We start from the raw sequence: 12127 nt of genomic DNA, 5'->3' as shown, positions 1-12127 counted from the left end.
AAACTCAACTAAGTTTCCTGTCTTTCAACTAAAAAAAATTATGCAAATTAAATTAAATTGTTTATTCAAATATAAAACAAAGATGAAGTAATTACAGTTATCATAAACTTTATGAATAACTCTGTAATTGGTTCAGATTTTCGTAAAAATATTTTATTAATATCGATAAGAATACGTTTACCTACTATCACAACATATCGATAAACAAGAGTAGAGTGATTTTTATCATCGAAACTTTTTAAAAGCTGTAAGCTGGAAGGAAAAATCTTGTTTTTTCTGAGTTAGTTGTAGAACTATTGATGCACGAGTTATCATTGTGATGTAGAAGGATGTCAATGTACTAACTGAAGGATATGAAGTGAATTGAATTTCATTGAATTTCAATTTGATCAAAATTTGTTGAAATGATATGAATGTGTCAACATCTGTATCACTCTCTTTCACTCCTTCCCTATTCTTTCGAGAACGAAGCTAGCTCAGCTTTCGCTGAGCGAATTGACACATAGAACTATTGAAATATACTATATTTTTTTCAAAAATTCTCATTCAAATTTGAATTTGGTTTTCAAAATTATGAATAAACATTATTTTTATTAAACTTGATTTTTAGCTCTGAAGGATCAAAAGAATTTAGCGAGAAAGAATATGCAGCTCACATAGGGGTAGATAAAGATATATCTCGAAAAAAATTGAATTTATTGTAAAGAATGAAGAAGTTCATTTTAAGATTGAGTTGATTTTCAACCAAAACGAGAGAGCATGCAGGCAAATGAAATTCGAAAAGTGAAAGGAATGACATATGCAAAAGAAAAGATTCAAATAACGCAAGCGAAATATAGATCAGTTAAAATCAGAATAAAATTTCGATCTTTTCTACAGGGAACTAAAGGCTATGAGGCACTGACCTTATATCAGTGCCTCATAGCCTTTAGTTCCCTACTAAAAGTGAAAAACTTGTTCGCAATGCGAAATGATTGCGAACAAGTTTTCTCACTTCAGCGAGGGAATTGTTCCTTATGATGCATACATTATAAATATACATCATAAGGAACAATTCCCTCTAGATAGCTGGGAAACTTTCTCTAAATAACTTATCATTTGGAGAAAGTTTCCCAGCTATCTAGAGGGAACTAAAGGCTATGAGGCACTGACCTTATATCAGTGCCTCATAGCCTTTAGTTCCCTACTAAAAGTGAGAAAACTTGTTCGCAATGCGAAATGATTGCGAACAAGTTTTCTCACTTCAGCGAGGGAATTGTTCCTTATGATGCATACATTATAAATATATACATCATAAGGAACAATTCCCTCTAGATAGCTGGGAAACTTTCTCTAAATAACTTATCATTTGGAGAAAGTTTCCCAGCTATCTAGAGGGAACTAAAGGCTATGAGGCACTAATATATAATCAGTGCCTCATAGCCTTTAGTTTGTTATTAAAAACGAGAAAACTTGTTCGAAATGATAAACAATTTCGAACAAGTTTTCTCGTTTTAAGGAGGGAATTGTTCCTTATGATGCATACATTATAAATATATACATCATAAGGAACAATTCCCTCTAGATAGCTAGGAAACCCTAAATTAACTATTAATCTTTGAGATATTTTTTTATTGAGGTTAATACGTTTTTCTAAATAATTAAAATGTAAAATTTTGATTGTGAACTCATCTCTAATATTTTGGCTCCTTAATATATTTGAATCATGATCTTTGAGAAGAGTTCTCAAAAGTATTCACAAAAGCTATTTTTCCTTGAAATTTAAAAATCCTGTTTATCATATATTACCGAATTCAATTCCCTACATATTTCAAAATATTCTATGAACATTTCAATTTTTGAAAAAAACATATTTTTTCCAAATATATTTATTATCATATTTCTAATAATATTTCCTAAAGCGTCACTTTTTACTTCCTCGACGATTATTTCCCTCTCAAAAAATTCAATAGCTTACATTTTGACAGAACTTAATATGTAACACACAAAATTCTGCGTATTTGACTTTAATTCAAATTTCTGACAATTGGTGTGAAGCGTAATTGAAAATTAAGCTTAAAGACCAGAATTGAAAGCCATGCCATTCAGGTGTAAGTGCACCCTTAATAAACAATTGAATGTATGAAAAAATAAACGAACAATACATATTTTTTATTATTCTAAAAAACACTTCAAAAAAGCTTCAGATTTTCCATTTGGTAAGCAGTGATAAGCAACTTCTTTTTCCACTTCTTTCGGTATATCAGAGTCAGATTCGATCACTTTGAAAAGGAACTGGTAAAAGTAGTCATTTTTGCACAAACTTTTTGAAAGTTTTTGTATGTTTTTCTTGAGAACGTGAGGAACTTTAAACACAGCATTCAAACAGAGACTCATGTGGTCAATCAAACTCGAAACATTGCATTGGAAATTCATTTTATCACAAGGAAGATAAAAATTCACAGTTTTGTTTCGAAATTGATAATTAAAAATCATAATTCGACAAGAACAAGTAATACTTCTGATACTTTCGATTGTATCTAGTTCATTCTCAGACAAAACAATCATTTGGAACTTTTCTTCGAAATAAAAAACTTTTTTCGAGTTAATTATCACTGTATTTCTTTTTTTCTCATTTTCAAAGTATACTAATGAAATATCTTTCGTTCTTGGCTTAATAGTTTGGTTCTTCTTGCAAATTATTTCTTCTTTTTCTGGAATTTTGAAAATATTTGGATAAGGATTCAAATAATTCTTGTTTCTAAACACACAACTAATCAACTTCTTCGTATCAATCTCGCATTCATAACATTTGCTCTTGAAAACAAATTTTTCGTCAAATGAAATTAATTCAAAATTTTTTGCATCAAAAAACCTGATATATACTCTTTGCTCGTAAAAAGTAAACAGATAAAAGCCATCCCTATTTTCAATTCCTAATAAAAATGATGATATCTGTGGAATGAAGACTTCAGGAACTAATTTCGGTTTTTTGATCGTAAAAAGTGGTTTTTCGTGAGAAAGAAATGATTCATATGTATATATTTCTGTATATAAATCATTTGCAACAAAAATATGTTTCTCTTTATCGTAAATTTTGACACTTTTTGTATCAATTTTTGAATGCAAAATTAAAGCAGGTTCTGTCAACGGAGAAACATAGATTTGATTGGAACATGTAAGAGCAACATAGTCTATCTTATCAAAGAATATGATGAAAGAGTCAATTCTTATATTTTCCAGTGATAAATCGTTAATTAAAAAACTAATTTCGGAATCAAAAACTAAAATTCGGTTTTTGCACTGACAAATGACAAAATCTTCATACATAACAAAACTTATAGGTGTGTAATACTTGAAAAGTTCATAAGTTACTTCTTTTGCTTCAATTTCTTCTGAAATTTTGAAAATTCTTTTGTCTTGAATGAAAATAATCATATTTGGACTGTAAAACAGCATGTTTGGATCATAACTATAAATTCTAGTAGGATTACATAAGATTTCAAACCTTTTTTCATAAATAAAAATTTCATATCCTTTAAAATTGAATTTTTTGGGTCTTGGAGTATCAATAACTGTTACTTTGTCACAGTATTTGCGTAATTTCACTGGAGATCGTTCGATTACTGCTTTAATTTCAAATTTATATTTTGAAAAATCTGGATTAATCAAATTACACGAATAACTCTTCAAAATGTGACATTTTATGAACAAATTCGATATAAAAGCGTCCAATTTTCTCAAATTTTTACTTTCATTTTGGCAACAACAGTTTTCAGCTGAAGGAGTGACTTTTGTGTAGATATGATTGATGTGTTTCGTTATACAATGATAACAAAAGTATTTTTTGCAGTTTTCGCAATAAAATTCTGGTTTTTTGTCACAATCAAAATTATTTTCATCCAAAATTTCATTTTTGACGTCATTCCAACCATTATAATAACTGTGAATGCGATATTGTTCTGGAATAACTGATGGAAAATGAGAAAAACATGAAAAAATGATATGGAAAAATTCAATGATGTCTGGAGTTAAATTTGTATTGAGATTTGCAACATTGTGGTTGTTGATGAAGTTAAAAGAAATAAGTTTTTTAATTTTTGATGAATTTAATAAATTTATGCAATAAATAGTGTTTTGAATGAAATTATCATTGATAAACTCACTTATTATATCTACAAATGCAATGTCATCAATGTATTTAGTACAAATTTCGAAGTTTTTTAAATTTGTTTTTAATATTTTTTTGATAAAATCGTTTTGTATCAATGGTTTGAGTGCCATTGATTCAATATTTGTCAGTGCCAAAGTGTACATATCTTCTGGAATAATTTCAAAGAATTCAACAATTTTATTGAAAGAAATGCCACATTTTTTTGATACAAATTCGACTGCCTCTTTTGGAATGGAACTAGAACTCTTCATATCATTCAGGATATCAAGGATAACTGTATCACGTGTTTCAAAAAATGATTTTGGAAAAATAATATTTCTTAAAAACATTTTGCTGATGAAAGGATATAAATATAAGTATGAAAGATCTTTGTGACAATCAGGAATATCAAACATTCTGTAAATATTGGTAAAAATGTAAAAAATAAGTGAAAATGCAATGAATAAATCATTTTCTGTAAGTAAATACGAGCTAATACTGTCATAATTGATTTTTGGAATAAAAGGTGCTTTTGTTTTTTGTAAATTTGAGTATCCAAGAAAAAATATTGAAATTGATTCTTCTTCGATGAAAGTAATTGCATTAACAGTTTGTAAATATTCAACAACCTTTCTTAAAAGTTCTTTCTTTTGATCAGAAGTTAAAAAATTCGGATTTGCTCGATTTTTATATAAAATTGCAGGGAGTATGAGGAAGTCGTTTTCAATATCTCGATTTTCAAGTGTATGCTGCTCATCTGAAATTAATATTCTTACATTTTGAAGTAAAATATTTGCATTTTCAGGTATTAATGGCAAACATTGAGGGTTTTTGAGTAATATCTGTGCAGCCATCCTATCATTATTCATTGCACGTTTAATAAGCTGCTCAATGTTGCTCATTAATACAGATTTCTAATTCAGACTTTTTTACAAAAAACAAAACAAAAACAAAAACAAAACAAAAACAAAAACAAAACAAAAAAAAAATCGTAAGAAGTAAATGTCAAGAGTCTAATGTTGAAACAATTCCAACTTGAAATTTCCAATCCTGAAATCAAAGTTGATCAAACACCAGAACATGGAATTTTAACTCATTCAACTGAATATAAATTGATTTAATGTACTTTTACTTAATGCTGAAGTATTTCTCAAACAGAGCATGAACATTGTGAAATCACACCAGGTCCAGGGGAATACAAAGTAACATCAGAATTTGGCAATCTAAAGAAGGGTGCACGATTTCATAGTCCAAGTGAGCGTTCCATGCCAACGAAAAACGACATTCCTGGTAAAGGTGAATTCAAGATACGCGAAGAAGAACTCATTGAATGATATAAATTATGAATTATGTTGATATATTTTACTTCTTTCGAGAAATAATAACAAATGATTGAAAGAACAAAAAATGAAGATTTTTGAAGAATTTTTTCTTTCTGTTGAAATTTATGATTTCAGTTTCTTCTTCATTCTTTGATTTAAGAATATCAAACTCACATGTTAAATTTGGAAATTCTATTTTGAATGGATTTGTTTCAATATTTTTGAAAAAAACAGTCCAAGTGATTTTAGGATTACTTTCATCAATAAAACATCCATCAATTGTAATATTACCTGAAGTACATGCAAAATAACTATTTCTACCTGTGTTATTGATGAAATTACAATTAACTACATAAACATATGCACTAGAAGAACTTACTATTACATGTAAATTGTTACTTAAGTAGTTACATGACTTAATCAATAATGTTTCTGATGAACTACCAAAATAAATATAATATCTACCTGATGGATTTGTATCAGTATTATTACTAAATGTTGAAAATGATGCTCTAGATGAAGAATTATAGTATCCTATGTCAAATAAGCTTTCACTATATATATCAGTATAAGAAATATTTATAGAATTTATTTCAATTTCTCCATTTTTTAGAACAATATTATATGGTTTATCTTTATATAAATTTCCGCTTTCAGAAATAGAAGAATCAAGAAGTTTATTTTTATATTTAGCAATATCACTGACATCAACCCAACAATACATAAAGAATTCAGCAGAATTAGAATTTAAACTACAAATTCGATTTTGGACGCATTCACCTTCTTCGGAGAAGTATAAACTTCCTCCCATTCCTTTAGTATTAGAGCAATTATTAAAATTTGTTGTTTCAATAAGAGTTTTGGTTGTATCTTTCGAAGTTTTAAAGTTAATGGCACCTTCTGTTATCATTGTGACAAAATTACAAAAACTTATATAATAATTCTGATCTTCTGAACTAAGTTTTTGACTTTTCGTAGAGTAATTTGTTCTTTGTTCTGAATTTTGGAAAAACTCTGTCCATTCTTGATGGAACAGTTCTTGTATTATATTTCTCTAAATTCATTTCAAATCGGTTGCTGATTTTTTGAGGTAATGAAGTTAAAATTGTTCTTCGACTCGAAACTAAAAAAGGGAAGTAAAAATGTAAACTTCAGAAAATAAATCAAAGAAAAATTTGTAAGTACATTAACGAAAAGTGATACATATCTTCTTTTTCTTATCCATAGGAATAATCGCTTCTTTTCTGATTCCAGCGTTGGGAAGTCTCATGAATGAATAATTCATTGAACAGCTATGCATGAATTCAATAGGATTCGATACGGATCACATTCGGAGAATATTCCTATAAAAACCAGAATTTTTACACATAGGGGCACGTTTCCCAGCATTTTTTCCATCAAAGCAGACCAATATATTTAGTGTGGTTCACAAATATTGATCATGCGATATCCTTACTTGTATCATATGGCAAATATATCGATTTTAACTGAGAGTGAGATTAGAAAATCAGATGTGAGAGCTCACATAAACTGCACAGGCAAGAGTAAGTATAATAGTTTCTAATTATATGCTTAAATTACATGTTTGAAACTCTGAATGTAATTTTGGATATCAAATTGAATGTGTCAAATTTTTCATAGATGATCCAAAATTTCATCATAATGTAAATATTTCAAATTGTTTTATTTGAAAATCTCATCTAATAACAGTTCATTTCTCAGTTGATGATTGAAAAATACATACTCGACTTCTATGGTCTGAAGATATTCATGGCAGTGATGTCCATCATTGGTGTTTTCGTATTCATTGCCTTATACTTTATTAACGCTGGTTACGGAAAATTCGCCAGTAGATCATGGGGACCAGCAATTTCAAACAAATTAGCATGGATATTAATGGAATGTCCTGTATTCTTCGTTCTTTGCATTCTTTGGTTCTTTTCTGAAAGAAGATTCAAGTTAATTTATCTTACATTCTTCATTATTTTCCAAATACACTACTTCCAGAGATCATTCATATTCCCATTCCTTATCAAAGGTAAATCTTACATGCCAATATTGATTATGGTCATGGGTGCAACTTTCAACGTATGCAACGGATACATACAAGGATGCTGGTTATTCTATACATCACCAGAAGGATATTACACAAATGAATGGTTCTACACACCACAGTTTATCATTGGAACATTAATTTTCTTCACAGGAATGTTTATTAACATTCACTCTGACCACGTAATAAGAAACTTACGAAAACCAGGTGATACAAAGCACTATCTCCCAAATAAAGGAATGTACAGATTCGTTACTTCTGCAAACTATCTCGGTGAAATCATCGAATGGTTTGGATATTTCATATTGACATTATCACCTGCAGCACTCGTATTTGTCTGGTTCACATTTGCTAACCTCGTTCCACGAGCACACAAGATTTACGACCGCTATCTCAAAGAATTCGGAAAACCTGTCCTTGAAAAGAAGCGTATATTCCCATTTATTTATTGAATTTGTTAATAAATATAGAATTATTGAATTTTCTGTTTTATTTTTAGAATATCTTTCTACGAAATTGGCTTTTTTGAGATGTTCATGACAAAACTTGAACTAATGGTTTAGATCGTTTTATGTGAACCAAATCAACAAACAATTTATAAGAATGAAAAATATCAAATTTAATTTTGAGTAAAATCAAAATAAATAAATATAAAATGATTATATCTTAGGAAAATATGGCAAAAACTGATATTGTTTTAACTCAAATAATTAAATTAGAAATTAAATTTTTTAGACGTTGATGCTGAATGTAAGTAAATCAACACCGCATGCACCATCTCTGTTACGAGCAACCATTCCGTAGCCCTGCTGGCCCCAACCTTTACCGAAAGAGTTCTTAACGAGCCAGTAGTCATCTCCGTTGTAAGTTCCGTAACCAACGATGGTCATCCAGTGGTCAATACCCCAGGCGCTGCAGTCATCGCTGTAGTAAACACCTTGGTAGTAGTATTCGAAATCTTCGCTGCTGGAATCGTATCCGCAGATTAGTGGACCAGTTGTAGCAACACGGACCTTCATGTCTGCTTCGTCTCTTGTGTAGTTAACAGCTAAAGCCTTTGTAACACCCTTTGAAGGGTCGAATTCGCAATAACCCATAGATTCGCTCTTGTATGGGTAGTCGCTTTCAAGACCGAACTTACCATCTTGATCTGTAACTATGTAGCCAACAGCGCGATCTGCTTCACCGCCATCGCATCCTTCCTCGTTGTAAGCGCAATCTAACATGTTTTGTGGTGAAAGAAGGTATAATTTGTTATAGTAAATATTCCATGTAACTTCCTGGCAAGCGCATGAAGCAAATGCAAATCCAGAAGCGCATTCCATCTGATCGCGGACTGGATTGAAGGCGACCCTATCTCTCCAATCCCATGTATCTGGAACTTGAACTTTTTGTGTTGTTATCTGAGACTTCTGTACATTTCTTGGATGAATTGGCTTACTGTTGAGGAGAGCCTTGTATTCGGCATGGGTATAAGCAGAGAACTTGTTATGGGCAAGAGTATGTGAGCGCTTTCCGCGATTGAATTGCTTGATATAGCGATCAGTTGTTAAATAAATTCCCAGCCTGAAGGCGTACTCTTCTCCTGTGAACATAACACTATTTTCTCTCATCCAAGAGATAAATGAAGCTTCTTCCTGACGAGAGACGATAGTTGAACTCACGAATGCAGAAAAGAGAAACATTTTGAATTAAAATTATTTTGTGAGAATCGGATCAACATCAATGAATCTAGAGCGGTTAAAATCGGAATTGCTCTACAATTTCGAAATTACCCACTGCGATACCATAGCTGAAAAAATGTTATCATTTCTGGGGGCGGCGACAAATTTGCCCAGCCAGTAAAGTATTCAATTTTTTTTTGCATTTTTTTTTAAAGCTTCTTAACTTAAATCATGGAATGTCTCAAAGACAAAAGTAGCATACAGCATGTAAAGCTAAAGAAAGATAATCATAATTAATACCTTAATTTTTAATATTACGCATTTTTAGGTGCAAAATTTAAAAACATTCTAATACAATAGAGCAGTTTCCAAAAGTAGCATACAGCATGCAAAGCTGAAGAAAGATAATCATAATTAATACCTTTAAAGTTTAAAATCTTGATTTTTTTTAAAATCAAATATTTATAACTTTAATACATACAGCTTAAACCTTATACTTGTTTTCTCTTGTGAGAAAGCAATCTTACAAAGCTAACAATCCTAAAAAATAAAGAATTAAAATTTAATAATTTAATCTAACAAAATTTCTCTCTTTATCCTTTTGCACTCTTTATATGCAACTCAAATCCATCATATAATATTCCTATAATACTCTTGCCTCAAACAATGACGAACAAACTGCTATTCTCATTTAATTACAGACCAAATCTATTCAAATTTCTGAATTTTTAATTTTCATTTCAATTTCAAATGGAATTAGAAGAAGAAACTATCTTTACTGTTATGGATCTTTGTAAATTTGGAGTTAAACAAGAAATACAAGCACAGTATGGATATGGTGAACGTGTCAGAAAAGAAAGATCTCAGATTTCATTCCACTGCAAATATCCAAAATGTCCTGCACATTTTAATGTTGCAATCTTGGATCAAAATAAATACAAACTAATCAAAATAGTTGAAGAACATGATCATTCCGCCCCAAATGACAAAAGTCAATATTCGTCTGTCTTTTATCGCAAATATAGGGTGTCCAAAGGTGCGTTTAGCACAGCGCTCTATATGAGACTATTAAAGGAGATATATGCTGATTATAAATATATAATAAAAAATATGAATATATGTATATGATGAGTATGTTGTATTTTGGCGCCATGCCGGGATATAAAATGAATTTTGAGACAAGAGGCGGTTTCGCGGGAAATTTTGGCGGGATTTTTTTCATTTTTTTAATGAATCATAAAGAAAACATCCTCGCTCTTGCAAAAAAATGCAAAGACTGTAAAAAAATCTACGAGACATTGGTAAAATGCTTCGGTATGGATGCTCCTAGCTATTCCACTGTAACGTATCATGTTAGGATGTATCACTTCATGAACAAAAAGGCGCCCATCATAAAAATTGACAAAAAATCGCCGGATCAAAGAAAAATCAAAGCAATTCTTCAAGCGCTAGATGAAGACCCAAGAGCATCACTCAGAAGGATAGAGGAGATGACAAAGATACCATGTACAACAGTCAGTTATTATCTGCACAATTATTTGAACTACAAACTAGCGTATACACGTTGGGTTCCGCACAACCTTAATTCAGTTCAAAAAAAATCTAGAGTCCAATCTTCGAAAGAGCTCCTCTCTATATTGGGTGCGTATCAATCCAAGAAGTTTCGCTTTTTAGTAACAGGGGACGAGTCTTGGTTTCAATATGCAACAGAAGCCAAAATCATGTGGATCCCGAAGGATGAAAATCCGCAAACATTCCCGAAGAAAAAAATTGACACACCAATGATGATGTTGTCGGTTTTTTGGGGCGTGAATGGCATCATCGCAATTGATATTCTTCAAAAACCTAATACGATGAATGCTCAGTATCTAATTGACAATGTTCTTACTCAAATTATCAATTCTGATGAGTTTGAGAAATCCAAACAACAAAAACAAAAGTTTGCAATTCATTTTGATAATTCAAGAGTTCACAAAAGTCATAAGGTAATGAATTACTTGGTGGAAAACAATGTCAAAGTTGTTCCAAACCCAATTTATTCACCTGATATTGCACCTTCTGACTTTTATTTATTCGGCACGCTAAAAAAGAGAGCTGAAGGACGCGAATTCGCGAGTCCAGATGATCTTGAAAATTTTGTAAGAGAGCAATTTGAGCAATTTTCTCATGATGATTTAAAGCGTGTCTTTCAAGCCTGGATCGATCGCTGCGAACGCGTGATTGAATCCAATGGTGATTATATTTAAATAAACTTTATATATATGTAACTTGTTTATTTCTATTCGCAGTATTCAGGTTTGTGCTAAACACACCTTTGGACACCCTATATTTAGAACATTACTTCCAAACAGATGACAATCAAAGAGCGATAGCACAGCTAAATGCATTCAAAGATCTTGAAATTCCTCTTACAGGTCCGTCCATTCCAGAGATGTACGCTCAAAAACCACGTGCAATCAAACGATTTGCAGAGAGAATACATGCTCTTCAAACTAGATATTCTCCTGACGATGTTGTGTCATTGCAAATCTTTGTTCAGACAGTACAAGAAGAATTTCCAGATGATCTCATTGCATTTGAAGTCTCAGACAATAATATGTGTTTCTATTACGCGCCTTTTGAAGGCAAAGCTTATGCGCATAGTATCAAGACATTTCATATAGACAGCACCTATAAATTGTTGCGATCAAACATTCCATTGTATGCATTTACTGGCAAAATCAAAGATTTTCACATTTTTCCTTTTTTATATTTCTTTTGTCAACCAGACACTTATCAAAACATTCAAGTTTGCGTGTGCACCTATCTCAGATGGGTAACAATTGAGCCAGAATACATTAGCATGGACTGTGCTCCACAGATAGCTCAAGCAATAGAAGAAAGCATTCCACAAGCTCAAATACTTTGGTGCGGAGTACATGTTCTTCGTGCAATTCTTCGCAAAACAAATAAGTTT

The 12127-nt window shown here is 31.1% G+C and overlaps 3 protein-coding genes across 3 annotated transcripts, besides 6 other annotated features; 2 read left to right on the top strand and 1 right to left on the bottom strand.

Moving 5' to 3' along the window:
- Positions 1-888: 888 nt before the first annotated feature.
- Positions 889-1577: a mobile genetic element.
- A 365-nt stretch (positions 1578-1942) lies between these two features.
- Positions 1943-1983: a mobile genetic element.
- Positions 1984-1998: 15 nt separating this feature from the next.
- Positions 1999-2105: a mobile genetic element.
- Positions 2106-7142: 5037 nt separating this feature from the next.
- Positions 7143-7963, top strand: TVAGG3_0361710 (3-oxo-5-alpha-steroid 4-dehydrogenase protein; the record flags this gene model as incomplete). The annotated part of the gene is made up of 1 exon (XM_001579862.1): positions 7234-7959. One exon carries the CDS (start codon positions 7234-7236, stop codon positions 7957-7959), a length of 726 nt encoding a protein of 241 aa, XP_001579912.1.
- Positions 7964-8214: 251 nt separating this feature from the next.
- On the bottom strand, positions 8215-9204 carry TVAGG3_0361700 (cysteine-type peptidase protein; the record flags this gene model as incomplete). Its single annotated transcript, XM_001579861.1, has 1 exon — positions 8239-9192. The coding sequence occupies one exon, from the start codon at positions 9190-9192 to the stop codon at positions 8239-8241; it is 954 nt and encodes a 317-aa protein (XP_001579911.1).
- A 118-nt stretch (positions 9205-9322) lies between these two features.
- Positions 9323-10194: a mobile genetic element.
- Positions 10194-11497: a mobile genetic element.
- On the top strand, positions 10290-11417 carry TVAGG3_0361680 (Mariner transposase; the record flags this gene model as incomplete). Its single annotated transcript, XM_051231464.1, has 1 exon — positions 10290-11417. The coding sequence occupies one exon, from the start codon at positions 10290-10292 to the stop codon at positions 11415-11417; it is 1128 nt and encodes a 375-aa protein (XP_051101194.1).
- Positions 11497-12127: part of a mobile genetic element that runs on past the window's edge.

This window comes from Trichomonas vaginalis, chromosome V, assembly GCF_026262505.1.
Source record: "Trichomonas vaginalis G3 chromosome V, whole genome shotgun sequence".
NCBI classification, from domain to species: domain Eukaryota; phylum Parabasalia; order Trichomonadida; family Trichomonadidae; genus Trichomonas; species Trichomonas vaginalis.
Note: the sequence above shows the minus strand (reverse complement) of the source record. Positions and strands in the feature narration are given on the sequence as shown.